The following is a 17984-nucleotide window of genomic DNA, read 5'->3' as shown; positions in this document are numbered from 1 at the left end:
CATTGGGCAAGCCGTAAAGGAAACCAAAGAAAAAACTGGGGAAAGAATTAAAGTTCAGGGAGAAAAAGAAAAACTGTGAGGTTTGCAAATGACATTGTCATTCTGTCACAGACAATAAAGGACTTGGAAGAGCACTTGAACAGAGTGGACAGTCTCTTGAAAGGAGGGTATAAGATGAACATTAACGAAAGCAAAACAAAGGTAATGGAATGTAGTCAAATTAAATCAGGAGATGCTGAGGGAATTATATTAGGACATGAGACACTAAATTTAGTAGATGAATATTGTTATTTTGGTAGCAAAATAACAGTTGATGGACACTGTAAGAAGAATATAACATACAGACTGGCTATAACAAGAAAAGCATTTGTGAAGAAAAAAAAGAAGGGATTCGTTAACATCAGCTATACATTTAAGGGATAGAAAGTCTTTGTTGGAGGTATTTGTTTGAAGTGTAACCTTGTGCAGAAGTGAAATGTGGACCATAAGCAGTTCAAACAAGAGAAGAATAGAAGCTATTGAAACGTGTTGCTACAGACGAATGCAGAAAATTAGGTGGGTGGATCGTGTAACTAGTGAAGTAGTGCTAAATAGAAATGGGCAGAAAAGAAATTTTTGGCCTAACTTGACTAACAGAAGGGGTCAGTTGGTAACATTGTGACAACAAGGAATTGTCAGTTTAGTATTTGAGATAAGTATGCAGAGTAAAAATTTAGGATGAAGAACAAGATAAGTGTACAGTAATCAGTTTCAAAGGGATGTGTGTTGCATTACTTGAAGTGAAGAGTTTTGTACACTATGGAGTAGTGTTGAGAGGTGCATCAAACTAGTCTTCAGTTCAAACTGAAGATAACAGCAGCAACAACAAACAACAACAAGAAGAATTTTTAACATTTTGCAGCCCTATCAGCAACTGTGATAAATTAATACGTCAAAGATCCGCCTCAGTTGCGAAAAGTTACTGGTCTTTACCCAGGTTTCAGCTAGAGTAATCTAGCCTTCTTCAGAAGTATAAAATAAATCAATACATGCCAGAATAAGGTACAGTCAAACATAAAAAGTTAAAGTACCATGGTACCATGTCAAGCTACATTCCTTAGCTGAGGAACAGCGCCGGCCCCACTTCATGGAAAGCGGTCCGTTCGCCGCAGACGCTGCGTTTCTATGTTTGATCATGCCTTATTCTGCCATATATTTGTTTATTTTATGCTTCTGAAGAAGGCTAGATTACTCTTGCTGAAACCTGGGTAAAGTCCAGTAACTTCTCGCAACTGAGGCTGATCTATGACGTATTAACAACAAGGCTTATTTTTTTGTTCCAACATCCCGTGTAATCTAACCCCTTTCAAATTTGCATGTGTATAGGTGGTATAAAGCTTTCTTGTAGCATTTTATATGAATCAGTACACATACAGAGAAAAAGAAACAAAGTTCACAGCTGAGATACTCATCTATTGACCACTTGCTAGATGACTGTGCTGCACCTTTTCAGTTATGTAACAACACAATGCTACCCTAATAAATATATTCAGAAACTTGGAAAACAAATTACAGATGATGGATATTGTACAACATGACGTAAAGGAATGTTTAAAATAACTAATTGTAATTTTTACAAATTACTGTTTAACTGCTTGGGTTTCGGTTGTCTTTTGCAAAGCTCTTTCTGCTCAAACACACAGATACTAATTATCCTCATCCATATCATTTAATTTATATCTTATATCATTTAATGTATTTTGTGTGAATTATCCAAGAATTAGGTGACAGGTCAATCCTTACTAGATTGACTGTTATACTTAGATGCTTCCAGATGTAAATGATAATGTCAGATTATAAATAACGGTTGGAGTAAAGATAATAATTCACTGTATTATTTAGGTGTGGAATTATTGACAAACACCTAAATCAGACTGAAAGTGCTGCTAAGCTGGACAAGTTCAGTTAACAGAAAACACACACACACACACACACACACAAACAAACACACACACACACACACACACACACACACACACAACAACAACATTGTACCAATGTTGTAGTTCAACTAGGGATAGGAGTTATATAAGTTGAAGTGAGACAGAGATTTACAGGAAGAAGTGGACTGGGAAAGGCAATAGAAGAGGTAGAATGTGGGGAGGAGGGTGCAAATGTAAAGGAGTGACAAGTTTGGAGGTTAATATAGGACAGGGTAGTAGAAAACCTCCTGTTCTCAGTCTCCTAGCGTCTGTCCCACAGCCCCTTCCATTCTTGTCCCCATCCCCCCCCCTCCCCCCCCCACCCCACCCCCCCACCCGTCTTCATTCAGTATACTCTCAAACCCTCCACACAGTTTCCCTTTTCCTCTGTGCTGCCACCCCCTCCTTCCACCTCCTTGTTTCGTCCACCACACGTAATTCCACTTACCTTCACCAGATTGAGCTTACCTGTGCCACATTCCTATTCTTTGCTCTTGCTGCCTTCCTCTTCCAGTAAACAGCCACACTTCCCTCCAATCTTCCTTTTCACTCCCTACCGCCCATTCTCCTCTCATTCATGCCACCTGACATAAACCATCACTTCGGTGAAGTAAAAGTGCTGCTACACTGGAACCGCCTGGGATGGTGTTCCCATTCAGGTGTGTGTGTGTGTGTGTGTGTGTGTGTGTGTGTGTGTGTGTGTTCTGTTCACTCTGAAGTATGACTCATTGAGAATTATAGCAACCATTTCTTTCTTGTTTATGTACATGTTGACCACTCAATGCCACAACAATGTAGTGAATTGTTACCTTCACTCCTTCCAGTTTTTATATTCTCCTAAGGGTTTCCCCTTACCATATTATGTGTTTACCAAATTATAATTGTTGTTCTGCTAATATAGGTAACTGTTCCAAACATATCGATAATAAACCAATTTCAGCTAGCTTGAAACTCTATCTACTCCATATAAATTTGCTTTTTATACTATATCTGCTATGGGCTATATTGGAAAGTTTAGTCTGATGGGTGTATTTCTGGTTGTATTTCTGGTAACTGCAACTAAACTGAGCTAAAAGCTCCTAAACCTGTCCTGGTTTGTTCTCTTGTAAAGTAAACACATATTTTAAAACACTATTTTGTATTTGGAATACGACAGAAGTTTCGGTAAAATTACTTGCTTGCTTGAAACATCAATTTCTTTTTTGCTGCTCTCATATTGTTACAGCAATGAAAAAAGCTTAGCCCATAAAGTTGACAATGGTAATTAATTTTGTCATTGAAGCCTGGTCTAATGCATTTAGTTTTGTTTCAGAGTACACTTGTTACACAGTGATGCACATTTCCCAAAACTTTTGCACAGTTGTTAGTTGTGATGAGGTTTCAGTGCAGTAATTTTTTTTCATATTAGGTACTGTCTCATTTACTCTGGCAGTAAATGGAGTACCTCCTATACCAACTTGAAAACCTATGCTTTCAAAACATGATGTGGTTTTAAACTTTTGTATTTACAGACAGGAGCATGTCTCACAATGCCCTGTTCTCCCACTAACTGTCCTTGATCCTTTTGATTTTAAGAAAAGGGGATATAAAACTCAACAGCTGCAGAGAAGGAATTCATATAGGGGAAGGTTACCCCAAAATTAAAAACCTTGGTCCTCTTGGTTGGGGGTTGGGGATGGGTTACCACAGCATCACAAAAAACTTGTTAATGGTACACAGATATCAAGGAAGCCTTGGAAATTCGTAATACGAAATAGACGAAAAATGTGGGAACAAGCTATACAATTTGGAAATGGTCTATTCATAGTTTATATAAAACAGGTGCCCCAGTCATTCTATACTTTCATTAAAATTACTTTGTGATTGACATTTCACTGAGTCTTGTGGTAGAAGCTGGCTGTGAGCCATTTGCAGCATGTTTCTCAGTCTCCACATGCTCAGTTTGTTGCCCGTTCTGCGGTGATAGGTCTTGCTAGTTGACTTAACCTGCAGTTCGTTGGTGGCCAGGTGCAGTAAGTTGCAGAAGCAGGAGGGAAGGGAAGGGACCACCAAATATGCATGTTCCATTGTGCGACCATAAAAATAATTTTATGCAAATAGGCAAAACTATATCTACTGCTGAAGTTATTACTTTGGAAAACATTTTAGTTTCTGCTCAAAAATATTGAAAAGAACAATATCAGATTCATAATCATTATCAAGCACTAATGAAAAAACTGTTTGCTTTTGTCCTACAGCATTATTTTTATTGTGTTAACCGGTTTTCGGCTCCCAAGGCCATGAGACATTTCCTGACTATTGTTGCCAAAAAAGCTACGATATTTGTAAATGACATCGGAAAAGTTACCCGTCTAGATCTAGATGTGTAACTTCTTTTCCAATGTTGTTTACAAACAGTGTAACGTCTTTGGGGACAATAGTCAGTAAATGTCTGAAGATGGCCTTGAAAGCTGAAAACCGGTTAACACAATAAAAGTGATACTGTAGAACAAAAGCAAACTAGCACTTTTCATTTATTACAATGTTGCTCTACCAAGAACCAATGGAAGATTCTTATTTATTCTGATATTTTGAAATTAAGAAATCTACAACAGTTAATTTGTATAGCTTGCAGTGAAAAATGTTGTTGCTTGATAGTTTATGTTAAGTGAACTTATTTAATGTATACATTGTGGAGCCACCTTAATGAATTTGTTATTAAGACGATATCAAAAGACAACTTAGATTATGTTACGTGGTTTGATAAAATGTGTGTAAATGGAATCCATTCAGTGAGAACAGGCTGGACAGACAATTCAGTAACTGGCACCATGCCACAACACATTGGAAAAGGTAGTATATTGACTCTTCTCCATGCAGATACACCACACCAGCAGGGCTCGTGAAAAACTGTATGTTGTTTAAATCAAAGAAAACTACTCATATCCACAAAGAAATGAATGGAGATACATTTCCGGTAGCATGGATCTAGTTTCTTTACAGGAAGTTCATTGGGAGGATACTTGTGCCCTTGATGTTGAAATGTAAAATCTTTTATGGTACCTGAGAGACAGGAAACAAACTGGGTATGGTATTTTTATGAGTAAGGCTCTAGCTACCGATGTGCATGTGTTTACGTCAGAGACCCTTAGAATAGTAATATTGATACTTGACATAAAGATACGTAGAATGTCATTTGTGAACTGCCATACACCCACAGAAGAAAGCACATCCCAAGTGAAGGGTGAGTTCTATGCAGAATTGGAGTTAGTCATGGATACCATAGCAAATGTGAATTCCTACTGGGCAATGTGAGTGTTGAAGTGGGAGGAGAAGATGTGTTCCATTCAGTAACTGGAAGAGAGAGTTTATATGAACTCAGCAACAATGGCATCAGGGTCATAACCTTTGCAACATCAAAGTTGTGTTTTTCAACAGCACAAATTTCCAATCGAAGGATGTACACAGAGGCCCTTTGGTGTCACCAGACGCTAAAACAATTAATCAGAGCATATTGCAAATTACTGGATGATGGATTTAGAAACAACACAGGGCTCAGAGTGCAGGAGCAATGACTTCGTAGCAAAAAAAGCTGTCTATCTACCATGTCGAAACACTCAAGACATACTGCAAAGAAAGATGAAGTTCATCTCCAGCTTAGCAACCGGTTTGAAATCCTGAAGAAATAGGATTCAGAAAAGAACCCATAAAAAGTGTGGAAAGAAGTCAAGGATGCAGTAAATGATGTGGCAAATGCAGTTATTAAGAAGCAGAAAAGGGGCAAGATTATTTGGTTTGGGAACAAATGCATTAAGACATTAGCCAAGAGAAGAGAAGCGAAGGAGAACTGGCGGTGAGGTGTAGATTTTGCATAAGGCAAAGCACAATTCAAAGAGTTATGGAGAATTATACAAGCAGCCCTGAGGAAAGGAAAGAGAATGTACGTCAAAGGAATGACAGAGAAGGCTTAACAAGATTTCATGGGAAAAGAGGGGCAAAAGATGTACTGTGAAGTTAACTTCTTGAAGAAGGGATACCGGTGTTGACAAAAATTCATCAACAACAATAAGGGGACCATACTCACCAATGAATTTGATATTGCTGAGAGGTGGAAACAATACTTCAGTGAGATCCTCAACGGTGATGGACCTGAAGATCTGTTTAAATTTCAGTCACCTGACATTGTAGATTCAGATTCTCCACCGCCTACACTGGAGGGAATAAAGAATCATGTAATGAAGCTGAAGAAGAATGACAGTCCAGAAGAAGATGGAATCCAGGCAGTAGTAATTCAAACTGGATGGGAGAGACTCCAAAAGTAAAATTAATCAAGACTATCTAGATTTTGGAGGACTGCAGTTGCATGCCCTATACACATGGAAGGTGGGAATAGGCTGCACCAACTACTGAGGAATTGCCCTCCTGAATGTCTCTATCATTCATGTCCAACTGTATACTGGACAGACTCCAGCTATTTGCAGAAAAAGTTATTGGTGAATATTAGGAGGGTTTCAGAAAGGGACATTTGACTGTCAAGAACATCTGTGTGCTGTGACAGGTCACTGTGAAGATGTAGGAATATGATGTTGACCTGCTTGTGTTCTTCATAGATTTTAATAAACTGTATGATTGCAGCTGCCTGGAGAGCCTGACGAATTGCCTAACTGAGTCTAAATACTCAAGAAAGTCATCAGCCCAGTTTGAGTTTGTTTCACTGATTCAGAAGGTAAAGTGAAGTTCTAGAACAAAGTCATGGAGAGCTTCTACTAAACACAGGGTTGAGACAAGGAGATTATGTGTCACTGATATTGTTCAGCCCAACACTCCAAAGACAATGAGGGAAGCTTTCCAGAAGATCATTGATGGGATAGAGGCCGAGGTTGAGAAAACTACACGTCTCACATTTGCTGGTCATGTGGTGCTGTTGTTCAGATCTAAGCAGGAACTGATGCTGATGAGTGATAGCATGGAGGTGGCAGCGAATCAAATACGGAGTGCCTGGTGATGAGTAGGACTCATCCTGTTCAAGAGACCCGTTCCAGCCTCTGGTAGTCAGAAACCAATCACATGAAAAGGTTCACAATTTTAAATATTTCGAGGGAATCTTTAAAAAGGATGTATTGTGTGAGACATAAATCAAAGAGAGGGGTCCAAGCTGCAGACTAATCATACTTCAGCCTGAGTGAGCTTTTTAAATTGTACAGTTTCTCAAGGAATTTCAAACTCCAGCTGTACAGAACAGTGATCCAACTTGTAGGGCTCTTTGGTCATGAAACTATGAGTGTCTGGAAAAATGACTTAAATAATCATCTCATTTTTGAGCAAAAAGTCCTAAGGAAGACCTATAGTCTGGTACAAGATGAGATCACTAGAGTATGGAGGATCTGGCTTAAATGTGAACTGGTTGAAATCTACAATAGACCAAACATTGTAGGCCAGATGTGAAGCCAGTGTCGTGCATGGTCAGGACATGTTGCTAGGATGGATGAACACTGGTGGCCTTTGAAATGCATAGAGTTTACTCCCTGTGGAAGAAGACCAGTAGGAAGACCAGAGAAAAGGTGAAGCAATGGAATCCACAAGGACTTGCTGCAGGTCAGTATGGAGGGTGTTTGGCAACAGAAGGCACAAAACAAAATCCAGTGGAAGCCTTGTAGCTGCACACAGTCCTCTGGTCCTGACTATGTAAAGTAAAGTATACACTGTACAGCTATTGAGAAACCACTAGGTAACAAGAGAATGAGGAGAAGAAAGCAAGCTACTGCTTTCATGCTTTTAACTGGGTAACATTTGAGTATGTATCCCATCTTTCAACTTGCTAAGAGTACTGCTTGTATAATGTCTTTGATATAAAATACAAGATGTATTACAACTGACTTTTTGAAGGTTATTAAACAAGTTAATGCAACCTATTAACCAGTTGTTATCTTTTTATTGTGTACTAATTGCGTTATTCAGTTGTAACTTTATACATCTACATCTGTGTTTGACATTCTGATATCCATTCTACTATTTCAGCATGCAAGAGACATCATCAATCTTAAAGAATTTGTTGTCTGCATTTTTATGCCCACAATGAAGCGGCTTAATTAATTATGCTGTCTGTAGTAGTAGTACACCAGTGTAGTGTCTTACAGAATCTTTTCACTGTGTGTGTGTTTGGGGGGGAGGGGGGTGTTTAGTTATGATGGAGGACTTCCTTTAAAAACTAATTAATTTTGTTGGTGCCCGTTAACTGTTAGGTGCCCTATATATTTTGTGAGCAATGGTGTATTCTCCATGTACATATTACCTAAATTTTATTTGTTTTGTATACAGTTGACACTCTTCAGGATAACTACCATTGGGCTTGTAATCAACAGATCAGCAAATATCATACTTATGTACTACATTAATGTGCCTTAATAAAATTATTATTAATAAAAAGAGCCATTCCATGTACAGGGTTGAAGAATAAATAGTGAAGAAGAACTGATGGTGCACTGAATTCAGTCATTATGTTCACATGCTGTCACACGCAAAGAGTTTGCACATCTGTGTATTCTTATTTTAGTACTCTTTTCCTCTGAAATATCAAGAAAATTAAAACTGATAGAAAAGGAGAGATACATGCCACCAACTCCTTGGCTAAATCATCTCCTATGACTTTCCTTCATATTAGTTGAACACATTACAGCTGCTGTACTTATTTCTAATTTGCGCCATTGTTTTATGTAGCCGTGACAGTAATATAATCTGCGAGAGTTGACATCGTGTGTTTTTCCTGTTAAAAGTGAACAATGCATTCCGAATTTGATGTGGTTCTGGGAAAAGTGAAGAAATTGTCAGTAAACAACACTATAATGAAATTAAATTTCACATTCATTATTTATTCTAGGAGAGAGAAATTTGTCTTTTTCAGAGGAGTAACTTTAATATAAAAAGGAAACTGAATTACTGACAATACCATTGTTGTTTTGTTGTTGTTGTGGTCTTCAGTCCAGAGACTGATTTGATGCAGCTCTCCATGCTACTCTATCCTGTGCAAGCTTCTTCATCTCCCAGTACCTACTGTAACCTACATCCTTCTGAATCTGTTTAGTGTATTCATCTCTTGGTCTCCCTCTACGATTTTTACCCTCCGTGCTGCCCTCCAATACTAAATTTGTGATCCCTTTATGCCTCAGAATATGTCCTACCAACCGATCCCTTCTTCTAGTCAAGTTGTGCCACAAATTTTTCTTCTCCCCAATTCTACTCAATACCTGCTCATTAGTTATGTGATCTACCCATCTAATCTTCAGCATTCTTCTGTAGCACCACATTGCGAAAGCTTCTATTCTCTTTTTGTCTAAACTATTTATCGTCTACTTTTCACTACCATACATGGCTACATTCCATACAAATACTTTCAGGAAAGGCTTCCTGACTCTTAAATCTATACTCGATGTTTACAAATTTCTCTTCTTCAGAAACACTTTCCTTGCCATTGCCATTCTACATTTTATATCCTCTCTACTTGGACCATCATCAGTTATTTTGCTCCCCAAATATCAAAACTCATTTACTACTTTAAGCGTCTCATTTCCTAACCTAATTCCCACAGCATCACCCGATTTAATTTGACTACATTTCATTATCCTCGTTTCACTTTTGTTGATGTTCATCTTATATCCTCCTTTCAAGACAAGGACTCTCTCATTGGGTAATCAAGGAGCATTATCGTATTAAAAATTAAATGCCTAAAAATAAGAAAAAAACAGTCAGGGAATTACTTAACAGGAAATAAGAATGTTGACAAAAATTAGATTCACCTAACATCTTTGTCACAGAAATGGGCAGTTGAGAACCAATATAGCGCATTGTTTCCCATCTAACTTTCCTTGCTTCAGCAGAACCTTCCTTGATTTTGTAACCCCTTCCTCCAGCCTATCTTGCCAATCCTTCAGTTGTTCTGTAATTTATCAATGGCAGAATCTATGTTTTTGAAACATTGTTGTATGGAATAGTATACATAGCTTTAAATGACTTGCAATTATGTTTGTAATGATACTTGTTCATTGTTTTCCAGACTTTTAAAAACAAAACTTGTGGTGTTCACTTGCATAGTTTTCAACTAATATTTGAACACCCCCTGTTTGGTTACTATCACGTAGTCATACTTTTTCTCAGTAATTAAGTTACGGCAAAATAAAACAAGGAACTTATTCCTTTGCAGTTTCCTTCTATCTTACCAAAGTCTTTGGTAATTGTTACAATAAAATGTTTCTAGGCAAATTAATGTTAAGTTATTAATGATACAGCCTTCACCGACATTCTGTTTACATGATATTTACCTCTACTTCGTAAAATAGACTTCCATGTTAAAAGATTCCATCAACAGAACAAAATAAAAATTAAGGTATTGCTCAAGGTTCAGTCTCTCACCCCCCTTCATCCCCTCCACACGCGCAGACACACGCAAAGGTGCGCACGCGCGCGCGCGCGCACACACACACACACACACACACACACACATTCACCTCAGTGATTGGCATTTAGTGCAATGGCCCATCCCAACTTTGAATGGCTATTCAGGAATTGGCCCCATGCGATGAAGCTATTCAGGATACATGCTACTGACCGTCTCAAGGATTTGGGTCTATCAGACCTCCAAATACACAACCAGGAATAGAAAGCATTGCCTTGTTAGTGTCTTCAGAGGCCCAAAGTTATTTTAAGCATGACACGGTACAAGTAAACTTGTACTCCAGCTTACATTTTTAAAACTTCTTTTTCTTCCATTTTAAGTACATATCACAGTTTTATCATTGCTTTTACAGATGGATCCCAGCAAGAGAGTGTCCTCCGTCGTTCTGCTGTTTTCTTTGATAGGGTTTTCAAAGTGCGTCTTCCAAAACAATTTACAAATTATGATGTGGAGTTATATGGCATTATGTTGGCAGTGTAGAGGATTCACAAACATCACCGAACAAGGTTTCTTGTCTGTTCCGACTTGGTTAGTGTACTACAAGCACTTCACCAAATGTATCCAGTAGACCAGTTGATTCAGCTCATCCATGAGTCTTTACAGTGGCTCCAACACCATGACAATGATGTGATTTTTTACTGGGTACCTGGCCACATTGGAACACAGGGAAATGACATTGCCAACAAAGCAGCCAAGGAAGCATGTTGGGATGGTGTTGTCCGTCAGTGTCCCATTCCATTGCACACCATCATCTCATTTTCTGATAGACGCATCATGCGTCAGTTGGAGACTGAATGGTTGCAGATTACAGAAAACAAACTGTGGTGGCTCAAATCGAACACACAGGTGTGGCGGACTTCATGTCAATCTCACCACTGGAAAGACATTCTGCTTACCAGACTGCACATTGGACATAGCCCTTTAACACATGGCTTCCTCCTCTGGCAGGAGGATCCAGCACTCTGTGAGGTTTGTGTTGTGCCACTTTCAGTTCAGCATATTTTGGTAACATGTGTTCTATATACTGATATTAGGACAGCCCTCAGTCATGATGGAGATCTGCCCACCATCCTCATCGATACTGCTTCCAGTGTTACAAGAGTGTTGAAATTTTTTGATCTGTCAGACCTCATCCTCAAATTGCTGGGGAAGTGAGGCAGACTTTAATGCATTATCAACTGCTCCGTGTTTGGGGATGAAAGCTGTCCTCATATGCAGGGGCAGCTTTCGTCCCCACCCATAAGATTGTCATGCTGACTTTCTGTCAAGGCACTGATGACCATGATATTGAGTGCTACTCACCTTAAATCATCACATCATCCTATCTTATTGATTTCCCTGGTACTCAAAGTATATGAAGAATTGTTTTCACTAAATGTAGCAGACATGGAATGAAAACAACACTTCATGTGACAAGGGACTAGGTACCAGAAATGTAACAACTGGTAGTAGCAGATATGAGCAGAGGTAGATAAGGGTGATACCATTAATTACCTCACAGTCTGCAATATCCTCTTGATAATGACGTGAGCACTTAAAAACTGCAAAGGGTTTCGGAGCTTGAGAAAAATCTGTTTACTTCCCAGAATGAGATTTTCACTCTGCAGCGGAGTGTGCGCTGATATGAAACTTCCTGGCAGATTAAAACTGTGTGCCCGACCGAGGCTCGAACTCGGGGCCTTTTTACCCTCGGGACCCTGTTTACTTGTTCTGTTGTGAGCTATACATTTGTAAACTGCTAAATACTTATTTAGGAACAAATAAGATGACTCAGCTGAAGGCAGAAGCGCTACATCATCGATAAGTACACAAACTAAAGGTAGAAAGCACTTCCTTTTTCAAGCTTGTAGGAAAAACATGCACGTCCACATGCATGCCCCCTCCACACACACACACACACACACACACGCACACAGGCACACTCCTGCCTCCCTGCATTTTGCTCAGTTGACAGCCATCTCTTTCCTGGCCAATGGTGAGGGTGCTGGGCTGGGGTGAGGGTGTGGGTTGGTGTGGGGTGAGGGATGGAGAGAGGCAGGAGGTAGGGAGGGGTTGAGGGGAGCGTCTAGCGACTCGTGGGACAGTGGGAACCTGTCTGTAGGCTAGCTAGGGGTGTAGGTGGCAGACACCTGGGCACACAATTTCTTACATTAGGGCATGAGATAATAGTACACCACTAGCTGATGTGTAGAGACAAATTGGGCAGGGGTGCTGAGACGGGGGATGGTGTACGCACACACACTATTGCGTGGGGGTGGAGGGCAGTGACTTACCTTAGGTTTAGGCCTGGATGGGTATGAGAGTGAAGCTTGTGCTGTAAGCTAGCTACCATCTGCGCAGCTGAGAAAAGTTGTTGTTAGTGGTGGTGGTGATGGTGGTTAGGAAGATCCAGATAGCATGAGTTGTGAAGCAGCCACTGAAATCTTGCATGTTCTCTGCTGCATGTTGTGCCACTGGCTGGGGGATGAGAATGGCATAGGGGTGAACTAGGATGTTGTGGAGGTTGGGTGGGCAGTGGAACACCACTTGGGAAGGGGTTGGAAGTATCTAGGGTAGGATGTTCCTCATAACAGGGCATCATAGATAACCAAAGCCTTGATGAACGACACAGTTCAGTCATTCCAGTCTGGGGCAGTATTGGGTGACAAGGGGGGACTCTTCTTTGTGGTTGGTTCTTGGGAGTATAAGGTTCCTGTCCGAGGATCCAGTTTATAAACATGTCATCAATAAACATGAACCAGACCAGGAGGTTAGGGTTTTAGCAAACTAGAAATGTTTCCTCTAGGTAGCTCATTAGGAGGTTGGCATAGGATGGTGCCATGCAAGTGCCTATGACTGTGTCATGAATTTGCTTGCATACCTTTCCTTCAAAGGTGAATTAGTTTTGTGTTAAGTTGCAGTTGGTTAGGTGTACGAGGAATGAAGTGGTGGGTTTGGAATCTGCAGGGCGTTGGGAGAGGTAGTGTTCAATCGCTGTATGACCATAGGCATTAGCATGAGGGATGTTGGTGTATAGGAAGGTTGCATCAACAGTGGTGAGTAAAGATCTGGAAGGTAAGGGTTTAGGGATGTTGGAGAGCAGGTGCAGGTAGTGGTTGAAATCTTTGTGGGATGCTAGGTTCTGGGTCATTGGTTGGAGATGTTGATCAGCAAGGGCCAAGATTGTTTCAGTGGGGCTCTGTAACCAGCCAAAATTTGGCGCCCAGGATTGTTAGGTTTGTGGATTTAGGAGAGCATGTAACGGCGGGGGGGGGGGGGGGGGGTATGGGCTGTTGTTGGGGTGAATAGGAAAGTGGATTCAGGGGAGGGCCTGAGGGTTTCAGCAGGGATTGGATGTTATGTTAGACTTGTGGGGTGGGGTCACTTCCGCTGAGCTTGTAGGTGGAGGTGTCGGACAACTGGTGGAGTCCCTCCACCAGATAGTCAGTCTGGTTCATCACAACAGCAGTAGAACCTTTGTCTGCTGGGATTATGATCAGGTGAGGATCTGCTTTTAGGTTGTGTAGGACTGTCCTTTCTTCTGTTGAGAGGTTGTTGTTCTTGGGGGGGTCCTGGGGAAGGATGGTGAGGCCAGGTTGGAAGTTAGGAATTTCTGGAAGGTGACCAGAGGATGGTTAGGTGAGAGTGTGGGAAGGTCACGGTCAGATGGTGGTATGAACTGCGACAGGCAGGGTGTTGGAGGGGTTGATGGCAAAGAAGTGTTTTCACTGTAGGGAGCGGGAGAAGGAGATCTGTCATCACGCGTAAGAGATACAAATGAAAAAGGCACAGGCAGATCAGGAGTGATACGTGAAAGAGGGTGGATTTTGAGTTATTTGAAGTTTGTTAAACTGTTATTGGGAGTGGCAGTGCGTGTGGAGTTGTGTGTGTGTTTCTCATAACGGACACTGCAAGTACTACAGGGTGCAACAAAAGTAGCGTGCGACCGCATGTGTTGTGGTCGTTGCAGAGTTTGTTATAAAGGCAAGAGGAAAGATCCTCTCCCCGGAATCCATCTCCCGACTCACCCCAACAACAGCCCGCACACCCACCTTCTACATGCTCCTCAAAATCCCCGAACCTAACAATCCTAGGTACCCTATTGTGGCTGATTACAGTGCCACCACTGAAAGGATCTCGGCTCTTGTTGATCAACATCTCCAACCAATTGCCCAGAACCTAGCATCCCATATTAAAGATTCCAACCACTACCTGTACCGGCTCTCAACCATCCTTAAACACTTACCTCCCGGATCCCTACTCGTCACTGATGATGCAACCTTCCTATACACCAACATCCCTCACGCCCATGGCCTCACCGCAATTGAACACCACCTCTTCCAACACCCTGCAGATTCCAAACCCACCACTTCATTCCTCATACACCTAAGCAACTACGCCCTAACCCATAACTACCTCATCTTTGAAGGGAAGGTGTACAAACAAATTCGTGGCACAGCCATGGGCACCCACACGGCACCCTCTTACACTACCCTCTTCATGGGCCACCTAGAGGAAACATTCCTAGCTTCCTAGAACCCCAAACCACTGGTCTGGTTGTGGTTTACTGATGACATCTTTATAATCTGGATCCAAGGCCAGGAACCTTATTCTCATTCCTCCACAACCTCAACACCTTCTCTTCCATTTACATCACCTGCTCCTACACCTATCTTGCCACCTTCATAGATATCAATGTCCTCCTCTCAGATAGCTTAATCCACACCTCGGACCACAATAAACCCACCAATCACCAACGGAATCTACACTTCAACGGCTGCCACCCCTTCCACACCAAAAATGCCCTCCCTTACGGTGTGGCCACTCATTATACATACATCTGCATTGATGAGGACTCCCTTGTGCTGTCTGCTGAAGGCCTCACAAAGGCATTTGCAGACAGGCAATACACTTTAGACCTAATTCACAAACAGATCTTCTGTGCCGTGTTCCACACTCTCCTGATCCTCACATCTATCCCAAGAATCAATTGCAAAGAAGCATCCCCCTTGTCACCCAGAACCACCCTGGACTGAAACAACTGAATCATGTTTTCACCAGAGCTTTGATTATCTATTATTGTGCCCTGAAATGAGGGACATCCTACCCAAGATTCTGCCAACCCAACCTGCTCAACATCCTAGTCCACCCCTATGCCATTCCCACTCCCAATCCCCTGCCACAGGGATCATAAGAGAGTGGAAGACCCAGATGCAAGACCTGCCCAATCCACCAACACCTACTCCAGTCCCATGACAGACTTATCCTATCCCATCAGAGGCCAGGCCACCTGTGAAAGCAGCCTTGTTATGTACCAGCTCTGCTGCACCCACAGCACAGCATTTTACATTGGTATGAAAACTGACCAGCCATCAACTAGAATTAATGGCCACCACCAAATTGTTGCCAAAAACATGGTGGACCATCCAGTGGCACAACATAAAACACAGCACAACATGTGAGATTTCAGTGGCTGCTTCACAAATCGTGCCATCTTGATCCTCCCCACCATTAGCAGCTTATCCAAGCTGGGAGCTCCAATCTCATAACCTTCCTGGCCTAAATCAAAGCTAACTCACTGCGACCCCCCCTCCCTCCATTCCCCCCTCCCACTCATGTCACACCATTCCCTGTCCCAGTATCCTGCCCAATTTGTGGTCCCACATCAGCTAGTTGTGTACTGTTATCTCACAATGTAGTCTATGAAATGGTGTGTCCAGCTATCTGCCATCTGTCCCCTATACCTGCACCCCTAGCTAGCTTACAGACAGCTTCCCAATCTCTTATGAGCCACCAGGCGCTTCCCCCAACCTCCTGCCTGCCTCACACCTTTCTCCATCCTTCACCCCTCCCATTACACACCCTGTTAGCCAGGAAAGTGCTAGCAGTTGACTGAGCACAACGTAGGGAGGCAGGTTTATGTCTCTGTGTGTTGTGTGCGTCTGTGGGGGGTGTTCACGATTGTCCGACAAACCTGAGAAACGCATTCGGAAAGCTAGACAAGCTTTCTACCTTTTGTTTGTGTGTCTATTGCAGCACTTCTGTCTTTCAATGAGTCATCTTCTTTATTTGTAAATAATTTGTAAATCTCAGCCAAAACTTTCCAAAATTTTCATAAATACTTATTTTGTCATATAATTTATTCCTTTTTGTTATATAAGATCTTTTAGTGTTGTAATTGTTTTCTCATTGTTATATAAGATTTCTCCTCTTTACTTTGTACAGCTTCTATTTTTTTACATTTATGTATGATTTTTCTCATCTTTCAGGCAAACAGTAAAGTTGTTAAAACACTCCTGGATACATCTGAAGGCTCAGGTAATAGCAATAAGTAAAGCTTATTCCTATAGTAAAAATAATAAAATAAAATGAAATAAAAATAAGGCAGCAATAATTATTTATGTAGTAGTAAGTAGTCCTGCGTTGAAATGCAGAGAATGTCAAAGTGACTGTTCTGCTTAAGGCTGTAAGTCGGTAGTCAGAAAATATCTGTAGAATATAAGTAAATTGTGCTAGTTTCCTGCTACAAAACTATTTTTTTATTTTATCACATTATAATCACTGTGACTGTCTGCACATTTGAACTTACTTCTCAAATGCTTTGGAATACTATCTACCTTTTTCTGTTGTTGTTTGGAATACATAACTTTCATATGGGTTAAAATACTATAAATTTACTTGAAAACTGCTGTTGTACAGAAAATACTTGTTTGATATTGTCTTGTCATCCATCAGAGGCTATGTCCTTCCTACAAAAATCATAGAAAAGATATTCTATAAAATAATGAGGCAAAATTGCTGACCATCACTTGCCTTCAAAATGTTAGTACTGCTGATATACATATATGAAAGACCTGCACCATCCTAGCTATTGCAATTAATAATGCTTGCCTTGGAATGGAGAGAGATGTTGAAAAGGAGGCTGTGTCACTCAAACTCGAGGAATGAACTAATAGTTCCAAAAGATTGGAGTGTATGTACTTTAATATGTACTTTTGGCAGTACTGACATTTCTCCTGAAGGTAAGAAGCGACCAGTAATTCATCTCGAGAGAATTTTCCTTTTGAGTTAAAGTAGCTACTCTTGTTACTTTTATTCATGTATAAGTACCTATCTATACATTGGTAGGACTGATTTCATATGATAAGAATACTGTGACATCGTAAGAATAGTGGCAAAAAATCAAAGGACCCCTGTATAATGTCTGAAATCAACAATTCAGATAATAAAGTTAAATCTATAAGGGTAATACTTAAAATGCAAAACTATAAAACTCATTAAGAAATTTAAGGTTATAGCTATTAAAAAACAGCCAAATAATAAGTGAAGACAGTCAGGAAACCAACACATTTAGAAATCACTTCCTGGAAGTAGCTCAGAAAATTGCAGTTGACAGTTTAATAAAAAACAATGCAATCGACAGTGCCAACACCACATACATATGAACAAAGCGTAATTACTCTGCTCAACTACAGAAATGAAGAATGTAATTAACTCTCTCAAAAACCAACAATTTCCACATGATTTAAAATTTAATTTGTGAAATATTAAAATCTGGTTCTTCGTATGTAAGTAACTAGTCTTTTTCCTGCATTTTCAGATGCATACACATTTCA

General features: G+C 40.6%; 1 protein-coding gene across 4 annotated transcripts in view; it reads left to right on the top strand.

Annotated features, from left to right (window-relative positions):
* LOC126259389 (uncharacterized) overlaps positions 1–17984 on the top strand; it is a 241129-nt gene that overhangs the window by 140446 nt on the left and 82699 nt on the right. For all 4 annotated transcript variants that reach the window (XM_049956150.1, XM_049956148.1, XM_049956149.1 and 1 more), the window contains one exon: positions 16638–16686. In XM_049956150.1, the coding sequence (XP_049812107.1) occupies positions 16638–16686 (49 nt within the window). The remainder of the gene's footprint in view (positions 1–16637; positions 16687–17984) is intronic.

The sequence above is a fragment of the Schistocerca nitens genome, chromosome 5, assembly GCF_023898315.1.
Source record: "Schistocerca nitens isolate TAMUIC-IGC-003100 chromosome 5, iqSchNite1.1, whole genome shotgun sequence".
In the NCBI taxonomy this organism is placed as follows: domain Eukaryota; kingdom Metazoa; phylum Arthropoda; class Insecta; order Orthoptera; family Acrididae; genus Schistocerca; species Schistocerca nitens.
Note: the sequence above shows the minus strand (reverse complement) of the source record. Positions and strands in the feature narration are given on the sequence as shown.